The sequence below is a fragment of the Salvia splendens genome, chromosome 8 (assembly GCF_004379255.2).
Source record: "Salvia splendens isolate huo1 chromosome 8, SspV2, whole genome shotgun sequence".
Classification (NCBI taxonomy): Eukaryota; Viridiplantae; Streptophyta; class Magnoliopsida; order Lamiales; family Lamiaceae; genus Salvia; species Salvia splendens.
Genome location: NC_056039.1, coordinates 10,127,945 through 10,139,987, shown reverse-complemented (window position 1 = coordinate 10,139,987; position 12,043 = coordinate 10,127,945). Strand labels below are relative to the sequence as shown.

The following is a 12,043-nucleotide window of genomic DNA, read 5'->3' as shown; positions in this document are numbered from 1 at the left end:
CGGTTTGCCGATTCAAACAGGCGGTTCAATGGTTCCAACGGTAGGATTCCGGCTAGGGTCATAGGTTTTCAGGCTCTTCAGGCTAGGTGTGCAGAAAAACCGCCGGTTTGCGTTAGAAACCGCTGGTTTCCGACGGTTCAAGTACTTTTTTAAGTGGCAGTGTATAGGCCTGAAAACCGGGCAGAAACCACCGGTTTTCGTCAAAAACCGTGGACTGAACCGCCGGTTCAGTCCAAAACCGCTGGTTTAGGCGGTAAACCGGCCGAAATTTGAAATTTGATTTTTTTAAAAAAAATCTTCTAATTTTTCTCCTATAAATACCCCACTTCCTCATCATTTTTACTCACTCCATTCTTGTTTTAACAAGGATTTCTATTCTCAATCTCAATTTCTCTATTTTCTCCATTCTCTCTAATTTGCTCAAGTTGTTTTCTACTTTATTGTTGTGATTGTGCTCTCTTTCACTACTTAAGACTTAAGTTTTTATTTGCTTACCATTCCATACTCTATAATCCATATTCTATATTACTTTCACTTTGCAATATGTCTTATTCTCGTGGCGGTGATAGGGGTAAAGGAATTGCCCAAGATCAAACTACTCGTTCTCAAAGATCCCGACGAACTAGTCGTCGAGAAGTTTTGGATAAGATTTCCCGATGGGAGGCTGAACGTTTGCAAGTAAGTTCTTATTTTATTTTTAGCATTCATAATTTCATAATATTGAATTTTTTATTTTTTTTGTTTGTGTTCCTAATTCATACCTTCTACTTATATAATATTTATAGATTGAAGAAGATCATAGGACTGCCATGTTACTCACTCAAATGCATCAAGGTGGGGGTGGTAGTGACAATGAAGGTGACGAATACGACGTGGCTATATCGTCAGACTCGGACAATAACAATGATGATGGACCTCGTTCTCGTATTCCGTCTAGCACTGGCGGAAATGAGGACATGCCCCATCCTCCTCCACCCATCAAAAAAGCATTGAAATCTAATATTTTTGTTAAACATTACAAGAAGGTCCCCGTGGTAATTCCAAGTCCTGATGATCCGACCTCTCAAGAAGAAACATCGGAGTTTTGATCATACTGTAACTATTGTCCAAAAGTCTACAAATTTGGGAGCGGTGACGACGGAGCATCCAGTAGAATGTGGCACTACCGCTACCCAAACCCAACTAAACTTCCAGCCAGGTGGCTCAGGTTCGTCTCTTTTTAAATATGATCCTAAAAATGTTAACGATACTATGACTAGATGGGCTGCAATGAAGCATTTTCCTTTTAATGTTTATGATGACAAAGGCTATGAGGTTACTATGCAAAGTGCTTTTAACGTAGCGGTAAAAAAAATGAGTCGAATGACCGTTCAACGATCTACCGTTCGACAATGTTTGGAGAAAAATGTTGAGTTAGCACGTTATCTACTTAACTTGGGACACAAAGTGAATATTTGCTCAGATGTATGGACTGATTGTTTTAACAGACATTCATACATGGGCATTACAGTTCATTTTGTAGACAATAGTTGGTCTTTGAACAAGCGTTTGATTGGTTTTAGAGAATTTCCCACACCACACACTGCACCCGAAATTGCTTCTTTAATTATTCAAATTTTGAATGAATTTCAATTATGCAACAAAATCTTTTCTGTTGCTTTTGATAATGCAACTGCTAACACTGCAAGTATTAGTGACTTGATTGCGGCTTATGGTCCGATTATTAACGGTAAGTATTTTCATCAAAGATGCATATGTCATATTTTGAATTTATGTGTACAAGATGCGCTTGATTTATGGCAAAAACATATTAGTCCTATTAGAACTGCGGTTAGAGTGATCTATCAAAAGCCGCCCATTGGCAAAGTTTGGAAGAAGTATTGCCATCAAAAGAAGGTAAGGTATACAATATCATGGATGTGTCTCATAGATGAAATTCGACATATGATTGTCTGAATTCTACTTTGGGGCATAGAGATGAGTTGTGTGATTTTTTTAGAACTTATCCCGTTCGTGATTTATATCTGTCGCATAGTTGTTGGGAACAAAGCATGAGTTTATTTAAATTGTTCAAATGTTTCAAAAATGCAACTGTTGAATTATCGAGTGTTTATTATTGCACTGGTGTTCGTGTTTTAGAGCATTACATGTATATACCACTTGCTTTTAAAACTGCGATGAAAAATGCGGTTTCTTCTCCTGAATTGATGTGTGTTTTATATTATATGATTGACAAATGACTTAAGTATTTCAGTGAGATTCCAACGGTGTTTTTTATTGCAAAGGTCTTGGATCCGAAATGGAAATTAGTCGGTACAACCAGGATTTTAGACTTTTATTATAACAATTTGAGTTCTATTGATCTTGGTCCACTTCAAGCATTGCAATCGGATACCAGTGACGAATTCGGAGTAGACCTCTCAGAAACATTTCAAATACCTCTCAGAAACATTTCAAATAAACCTCCTAACCCGAGCAATTGTCCAACAAACCTTCGAGTATAACTTGTGTGCTCTCTACATCGAATATGAAACCAAGTATAACAGTACCCACCAAGTCAGAAGACCCTCACCTCAACAACATACCTTCGCATTTCAAAATATTTATGATGATCCCGACGCGCAATCCCAGTTAGCCGACCTATATGCCTACAGCATCGGCGGGAGGTCGACCTCAGGTATGATGAGTGAGTTGGATTTATATTACGATTCACTATTTTCCTTTAGTGATGAAGGTCCTACTCCCGCCCAAATCGACATCCTCGATTGGTGGGGAACACATGAGAAAGATTTTCCCATACTTGCGTCAATGGCCAAGGAGATTTTTTCAGTTTCGGCTTCCACTGTCGCCGTCGAGTCCGCTTTCAGTGTTGGAGCACGTGTGCTGGATGAATCAAGAAGTAAGCTCTCCGCGCAAAATATGAAAGCCGTGATGTTACTTGATGATTGGTGCAAAGCTGCCATCAGAGATCAACAACCCAATTGGGATGATCGTCAGGAGGCATCACAAGAAGAATTCACCGGGGATGAAGCTTAGGCCAACCGTCAACCGTCGGCCAAGCCAAATAGGTAAGTAAGGTAAGAGAACTACGTGGGCTTTGATTCCTCGATGCAAATGAGTAGGGGTGTCAATCGGGCCAACCCGTTCGGGTTGTCGGGCCATTCGGGTACGGGCTATTCTGGTTATGATTTTTTCGGATTATAAAAGTTCAACCCTAACCCTTCGGGTTTCGGGCTAACCCACCAGGTTATTCGGGCCAATGTGTATTTTTAATTCTTTTAATATTTTCAAAAAAATAATACACATTTTAAAATTTCTTTAATTATATACATATTTTTAATTAATCATCCAACAATGAAATACGTATTTTTAATTTTCTTTAATATTTTTTAAAAAGATTAAATTATTTAAATTTAAATAACTTATTCATTACATAATTATCTACAAAATATCTATCAATAGTATGTTTATGTTTATGTATTTAAAACATAAATCAACACTTTGTTTCAAAATTCAAACATAAATCAATTCGTAGAAAATTGAATAAAATTTTCATAACGTGAGAGGTGCATCGTAGATGTAAAAAAATATTTTAAATTGTTAAAGAGTGAATTATCAAGATGCTAGCTAATTGGAGTAACTCTAAGTTTTCTTGAATTATGATTGGTCAAATTTAATTTATTCCAGCTGTAAACAAGTCAAATAATAATTTATCTTTATTTTAAGAATCATCAAAGTACGCATAATTCAATGACGAAGCGCCGCCAAAACACTTTGCACTATTATATTGAAAATATACTAAATGAAATCTTTTATATACGAGTATTTATGAATCCATGAACCACATAGTGATTTTTTTCGTGATGTTATATAGTCGGTTGACGTATTTGGATTTTGCATGGTTTTAGAGGGTTGTCTTGGATGATTTTGATTATATTTCTATATTTTGGTATGTTTACATGTTTGTTGAGAAATGATAGAAAATGGATTAGAAAATGTACACAAAATATGTGGATGTGCAGCAGCCTTGTTTGAGTCAATGTTTCTCGCGATTTTGAAGTCTGATAAACCCCTAATGCATATCATTCTCTTCATCTTTGAAAAAGCTTCGCGTGGATATATTGCACGTCTCATCGGAGCTTTGTAGAGAAAGTTATGACCGTTACAAAAACTACTCGTTGTGCAGAAGCCTTCAACCCGACGGGCCGACCCGCAACCCGAACGGGTCAGCCCGCCTAACCCGACAACCCGAACGGGTCAGCCCGAATGGCCCGATTTTAAATTCGGGCTACGAAATTACAACCCTAACCCTGTATTTTTATCGGGTTATTCGGACCGGCCAGCGGGTTTCGGGTTACATTGACATCCCTACAAATGAGCATTGAGGATACGTAGGCACCTCAACTTAAATTTTAAATTTAAGTTGAGTTCAAGTCCTTTTTCTTTTATTTCTTTTTTTTCATTTGTTTATACTTTAAAAATATGCATATACTCTAGTCGGTGAAGGAGATTTCTCTACACTATTAAATCCGGGAAACTTTTGACAGTTCTACTATAATTGTTGATTGTTAGACTAAACTCAACATTTAAGGTTTAATTGTTAAATGTGTCCTGAATTTAGTTATGTAGAAACATCTCCTTCGCCGACCAAGAGTATATGTACTTATAAATTTATTGTTTAGAACTTCAAGTCTTTTTTGTAATTGGTAGACTAGTAGTCTCGTTGTATTTTAATTTTTTGTTTAAGAAGTCTAGACTAAAGACTTCAAGGTTTTTGTGATTTGTAATTGTTGTAAATTGTAACTTGTAGTCTCTCAATAAAATTGCAATTTTCGTCGTGATTTTTTAAATTTTATTTACGCACATTTCATAGATAAATAAAGAAAAAAAGCAAAAAATAAAAAATAAAATCAAACCACCGAACCGGCCCGGAACCGGCTGTTTTTGGCCGAAAATCGGCGGTTTTGAACCGGAACCACCGGAAACCTTGGCGGGCCGGTTCAGGTTCATGCAAATCTTGAACCGTGAACCACCGGTATCTTGAACCGTGAACCGACAGTTTTTGAACCGTGTACATGCCTACACTGAACATTAACAAAATCAATCAAAATTCAATAGTAATATATTAATTTTGAATTTTTTGTGGATTATTCTTTCCAGTATTTTGAGGCAAAATATATTCAAAATTTCATTCTTCATGACAAAGCAACCACTTTTCTTGGCGATCAACTCCACATATTCCTTCTTTCTTTAACTTTATACCTTCCATCCTTAACCCCTTTATCTCCTGCCTTTTTTTCCCAGCCGACTTTTCCATCAAATCCGTGTGTTTAAAAAACTGCGACGACGCCATTATTAACTTATACACATCTCCTTCGCTCTTCAGCCCCAGCCATTAAAATGGATGCATCACCTTCAAACAAGCTCCTTTTCATCTTTCTCCTTTCTCTCTGCTCGTCAGGTAATTCATTCATTACTGTACTGCTGATTTTTTTTCAAGACCATAATGTTTGTTTGGTTTTTAATTATTAGTAATTAGTACTATCATCTTTTATTTCTAAGTGCTTCTCTCAACTTATCTCCAACTTATGACTAATTCTGCCATAAAATCTTTTACATTCAAGAATAGGATTGTTTTGAATGCTTATGTGTTTTCGTGTGTTATACATATGATTATGAAAATTGGGAGAAGCGTAAATGAAACAAAGAGAATTATCAATTACTTATATCACTAGAATACTTGATCTGATTAACAACTATAGATTTATGCAGAACTAAATCGTGCATATAATTTTTTTTTCTTGTGCGACTGTTTTAGTTTGAATTTTAGGTTTAATATACATAATTAATTAACTGATTACACTTACACGTCCGAGTTGCATGGGCTTTAAATTGTGTAAAGTCAGCAAAATCCCGACCTTTCAATGTTTTCGCAAATATGGCACCATGTAAATGATTGATTATGGTTAAATTAAATCCACTTTCCTAGGCAATAACTGGTTATTAGGACTAATTCTAAATGAACGCATTTTTCTAAAAAATTAATTACAATAACATCCTATAATTCATTGTTGATAAATGGCCAAATTCTAGTTCATGGTCACCCTTTTCAAATTCTGAAAAAAGAGATAAGAAAATTTCGCAATTATCTCATTCACCTCATTTCTGATCAAAGATGCGATATACTCCTATATTGCAACCGGTTTTAAACACATAGAATTGTTATGACTATGTTAACTCACTTCTTCAAATGATATGTGTTTATCTGGTCGGTGACTTGTTTGAAATCGGCTGACACATCATCGCATATTTTGCTAGAACAGTAACAAATGAGATGCAAAATTTTCATCTTTTGTGACATCCCTTGATTTATGGGTAGTTTACCCTAATTAAATTAATCTTTGTCAGAAAATATGACACAAGATCCGAATCCATACACGTTTCACAATACTATTAAAATGTGATAGTACTCTTAATAAAGAAAGAATCCATACACGTTGACACTCGGATTTTCAGGGTCAAGTGCAAAAGGGATACACAAGTTGATCCAAACAACTCAACATGACACCATGAATCCTCCTTTCACGGCCTCTCCGGTAACCAATCCGGTCACCACCCCAGTAACCAATCCCGTCACCACCCCAGCCACCGGAACCTACCCACCCGCCGACGCTTCCACGCCGCCTCTAGTCACCATTCCTTCCGCCAATCCAGCCACCGGCACACCCATTCCCCCCGCCACAGACCCAACCCTCAACCCCCCATTTCCAGCCACCCCCACCTTCCCTCCCGGAGGCGGCCAACCGGCAGTCAGCACATATCCGCCAGTCCAAGCGGGGGGGCAGAGCTGGTGCGTGGTGCGGAGCGGGGTGCCGGAGAGTGTTCTGCAGGTAGCACTTGATTATGCATGTGGGATTGGAGGGGCGGATTGCTCCGCTATTCAGGACGGCGCCGCCTGCTCGAATCCAAGCACATTGGAGAATCACGCGTCCTATGCATTCAACGCCTATTATCAGAAGAATCCAGCTCCAACTAGCTGTGACTTCGGTGGAGCTGCCACCCTCACCAATGCCAATCCAAGTAATTACTTTCACTTATCTCAGTATCTACTCATGAAATCTGGTCACTCTTATAAAATTTATAATCAGAATATTAAATCACAATGATTTAGATAAAGGAGAGGGTAATACTGGTCTTAAAAAATAGCCACTGTTACTACATTATCTTTTGTGAGGTAGCTTTTGCAAGTTTTCAATAAAGGTAGATCTGTCTATTAATTTTAAAAGGTAGGTGCTTTTTATAAAGATGATACTAGTATAATTTATACTTGCATATGAAAATAAGATTTTTTATAATAAAAAATGTTGTGATGACTAACATGACAAATATAACAATCAGGCTCCGGTTCTTGCATTTTCCCGACATCGTCGTCGGCATCAACGGCGTCTCCGACAAATCCGGCAACAGTATCTCCGACAAATCCAGCGGTGCCAACTCCGGGGACAGACTTTTCATCGGGAGCAGCACCAGCTGGGTACGTAAAAGTTAATTAATAGCCATCACAATTTCATTAATTAATAATGATACAGAAGTAATTGATCAAACTTATACTGTATTTGAATTGGCAATTGTAGGTTTGGTGGTACTGGTAGTGGTACAGGTATTCCTCCAACGGTTTTGAACTCGAGCAACCCGGCACTGGGAGGCGGCATCGATGGCTACGGTGAAACCCCTCCCACCGCCAGCATTTCTTCGGCTTCCGTGACGATGGCTGGCTTCATCACCTGCATCATTCTGCCACTATCTACTATTCCTCTGTGGCGTTTATGAGTTAGGAACGCATACAAGTTTTGGGGTGTACAGTTCTTTGCGGGATATATTACTCAAGAATTTCTAGTGCCCTTTTACTTCTATTCTATGTGTATTCCCACTACCACTAGCTCTGCATATACGAGATGATAACGTATACATTACATTTCCTAGACAGATTGATTTGTATATTATGTAACAACAGGAGGAGCTTGCAATATACATATAAGATGAACAACTATATTATATATATATATATATATATATATATATATATATATATATATATATATATATATATAGGGATATATTAATATGCTAACTAATTTTAAAGTGCTAATGTACCTCCAATCATGTGCTGCCACGTGGCACAAAAAATGCAATATTGTAAACACTAAAAAGTAATATACATTTGTAGAAGTTGTAGATGGATTTCGTCAGATTGCATTTTAGTTATAGGCAGATTGCATTTTTTATTGTTGAGTTTTGCATTTTAGATATAGACTGTTTAATTTGCATTTTATATATAGACGGATTGCATTTATATATAGTGTATTTTGCATTGAAGACAATTTATGTTAAAATGCAAAACTCAACAACATAAAATGCAATTTGCCTATAACTAAAATGCAATATACGGAAATACATATATAGCTTCACAAATGTATATTGCATTTTAGTGTTTTCGATATTGCATTTTTTGTGACACGTGGCAGCACATGATTGAAGGTACATTAGGACTCTAATTAAGGATGCGCCATAATGCTCCCCTATATATATATATATATATATATATATATATATATATATATATATATATATATATATATATATTGTGATCAAGATAGAACCATTCTTAAACGTAGAACCATTCTTAAACGTAGGACAAATGCCAAACAGAGGTCGTTAGATCTTTTAATCCAATGGTGTTGATTTGCACAGCAACTTCCCATTACAACCAAAACTATTATTAATGGATGAATGCAGAGAAGTGAAAAAATAAAACATGCATGGACTCTTCTTCGTTTCATTCATTCTTCCATCAACATGTGAGTTTTTTCACATGTTGAGTCCGGAATGTCGTGAAAACATAGTCTAATATGTATGATTTTTAATCTTGACCGTCATTTTTTCCTCATCCAATGAATAAAATATGTAGAGTTCTAGGTTCTACACTTAAGAATGGTTCTATCTTTAACGCAACCCTATATATATATATATATACTAAATTGGCTCCACAAACTAGAAAACATCTAATCTACAAAATATGCATTTACATTCATTAATAACTCAAATCAATGCAACCACAAAATATGGAATGCATATTACTCACGAAGCTAAGATAAGCTGCTCTTGAAGAGACTTTAAAGCTACAAAATATCATAAGCTAGGTATCAAATTAATGAGTCCAAAAGCCTATTTATAGTTTTATACTAATGTCTAATGTGCAGAAAACAAGAGAATAAAGGTATCTTGGGCCAAAAAGTTAAACCTCATAGGCTACCCGGCTAAGTGGGCTAGATGCATGAATCTACCCGGACATGTAGAGCTCTCTGGACTCACCTCGTCCTAACTGGTCGATAAGGGAACTCGATTGTATATAATGTCTTGTTCACGCACACCATTTCATGAGGCGGCTACCCAGGCAGGTGAGGTGGCACGTACGATGGCTCCTGAACCACCTGGTCGGGTGGCCCCTTCTCGGTACTCCAGTGGCTCCCACCCTTGGCGAGTGAGGTGATGCCACTCGGCCGAGTGGCACCCTTTGGTTGCGACCTTCAATTTCAATACCATGCATATCCGTTCTGGTCTTGACGCATCCTACTTGACATTGACAAGTTAAATGAGTTTGGATTTATGTGAGAGATATATGAATTCCTTGCGTGTGTGAGAGAATCTTTGTGGTTTGAGTGTAGTCAGTTGCGGACACAAAAAGTAATATCGATAAGGGCTATGTTTATTATATTTTGCTTAAGAGTATATTTTTTAGATGATTTAGATTATTAATAGGGGCTTTACATATTAATTTATACTCCTACTTAAATTTGGACAATTTAAAATTTGTATATAAGAAAAATACAAAATAAAAAAAGGTTTTAGGGAGGGCTTGAGAATTAGGCTCATTGTGAGCTTCACTTAGTTTCCGCCACTGAGTGTGGTGGTTGATGAGGCTACTCAGTAAGGCCGAGTTAGGGTTTCAAGGTTATTTTTGTGTTGATCTGTGTGAATACTTCACTGGCCTCCCCTTGTGATCTTGGGTTGTGTGGCTAAAGTCTGTGTGAAGTGAGTTGTCGATTTATCATATTTTTGTGTAATTGTTTCTTTGTACAACTTTTTTGTTCTCGACTTAACTCTATAAAAATCTAAGTGTATCCTTTGTAGATCTGTTACTTGAGCTGTACTAGTATTATGTTGCTTAGGGCTTGTTTAAGTTGCTATAAATGGGTAGAAAAGGGTGTATTTCCGAGCTTAAAACTTTGTTCATGTTACTTGTTTATTTTCAAGCCAGCCCTAGAAATAGATTCAAGCTCGCATTGTTCACATTTAGAGCATTAGCAATGGCGCTCGTCCCGGCGGAATTCCGACCGGCATGTCGGGAGTCCGCACTGGATGTCCGCCATTGTGCAAGGGAGGCACGGATACGGACATCAACTGCGGACACCAGAGTTCCGCAGCGTTCTGCAGATATCCGTCGCGACGTCCGCCATTGCGTTGACTCCCACAGACGTCCGCGCGGACGTCCCAATTATTGCATTAATTTCTTTTTTTAATAATTCTATAAATACGTATCGTTGAACTTGATTCCATTCACACCACTTGTATTAACGAGTATCTCTCTCTCTAAAATACTTTTCTTTCGAAGAACAATGGAGCACCACAATAGCGATTCCCCCACCACGAGCGAGTCACGGGTGCCTTATTTTCCCGTCGGAGGTAGTACGCCGATGTCCGCCGTGATGCCCCAAATGCCGGGGATGATGCCCCAATCTCAAACGACGGCGGGGATGATGCCCGGGTACTACAACATGTACCCACAGTGGTATGAAATGATGCCTCAAATGTCCCAGATGCCCGGGGCGAGTCCCGGAATGGCCCAAATGCTGGGGATGATGCCCCAAATGCCAGGGATGATGATGTCGGGGATGATACAGGGATCGCCTGGCGCTGCGGGGGAAGTAGGCAAGGGATGATGCAATTGCCGGCAGACAACGTCTATCGGCCATATATGGATTTACTGGCGCCAGACAACCCGCCGAGTACTCCTCTCGAGACTCAGTTCACTGGCATCGAGACGTTCTCGCTTGAGGAGTTTGGGCTATCTCCGATCCGGGATTCTCCCACCGACCCACCAACGGCGACAGGCAGGAGAGGGAGGGCAGGGAAAGGGAGGGGCAGGGAAGAGGGAGGGGCGGGGGCAGCTAAGGTGGGGGAGGGGTCCAGTGGGAAGAAGATGACCGTCTGGAGCATGGCGGAGTGCATCACGCTGGCGAAGGCGTGGATCAGTGTGGTGGAGGATCCGTACATCGGGGCTAACCAGCACATCAACACGATGTGGTGGCGCATTAGCCAAAGCTACCTCCAATTCAAACCGCCAGGGGGGAAGCCTCACAACGGAGAGCAATGCCGGAAACAGTGGGAGGGGCTAAGGAGGCAGCTCAGCCGATTTTCCGGCATTTACACAAACAACCTCCGCTCGACAACCAGCGGCATGTCTGCCGAGGATGTGAAGCTTCTGTCTCACCATCAGTTCATCGACACTGCATAGTGGTTTGGAGAATTCAAATATTGGGAGGTCTATCTTGTGGTGCAGACTTCGGCCAAGTTCACTGCGGGTGTTGAATCTGGCTGGCCGAAGCGGACGAAGATCAGCGCCTCTGGGGAGTATAGTAACAGTGCTGGTTCCCACGAACTCCTCCCCGCCGAGGCAGAGTTCCGGACGCCCACATCGTCGGGCCGCCGCCGTCGCCCGGTTGGGCAAAAGTCCACGGCACGGATGGCGAGGGGAAGCGCCAGCGGATCCAGCGACGCCCAATCGGCAGCACCCACCCAAAACGATCACGAGAACCCCTCATTCGCCCGCATCGCGGCACATGAAACCTTGTTACGTGCAATGGTTGAATGGCGCCAATCGACGGACCGCCATTACAAGCGGTCGTTTAAGTATATCATCAACAGTATGCGGCGCGATTTGGGGTTCAGAGACATGTCGGAGAGTGACGACGAGGGGGGTGGC

General features: G+C 39.7%; 1 protein-coding gene across 1 annotated transcript; it reads left to right on the top strand.

Moving 5' to 3' along the window:
- The first annotated feature begins 5,306 nt into the window (after window positions 1–5,306).
- On the top strand, window positions 5,307–8,029 carry LOC121743534 (PLASMODESMATA CALLOSE-BINDING PROTEIN 2-like). Its single transcript, XM_042136860.1, has 4 exons — window positions 5,307–5,461; window positions 6,517–7,080; window positions 7,399–7,534; window positions 7,635–8,029. The coding sequence occupies exons 1-4, from the start codon at window positions 5,401–5,403 to the stop codon at window positions 7,828–7,830; spliced, it is 957 nt and encodes a 318-aa protein (XP_041992794.1). The 5' UTR covers window positions 5,307–5,400; the 3' UTR covers window positions 7,831–8,029.
- Window positions 8,030–12,043: the final 4,014 nt, after the last annotated feature.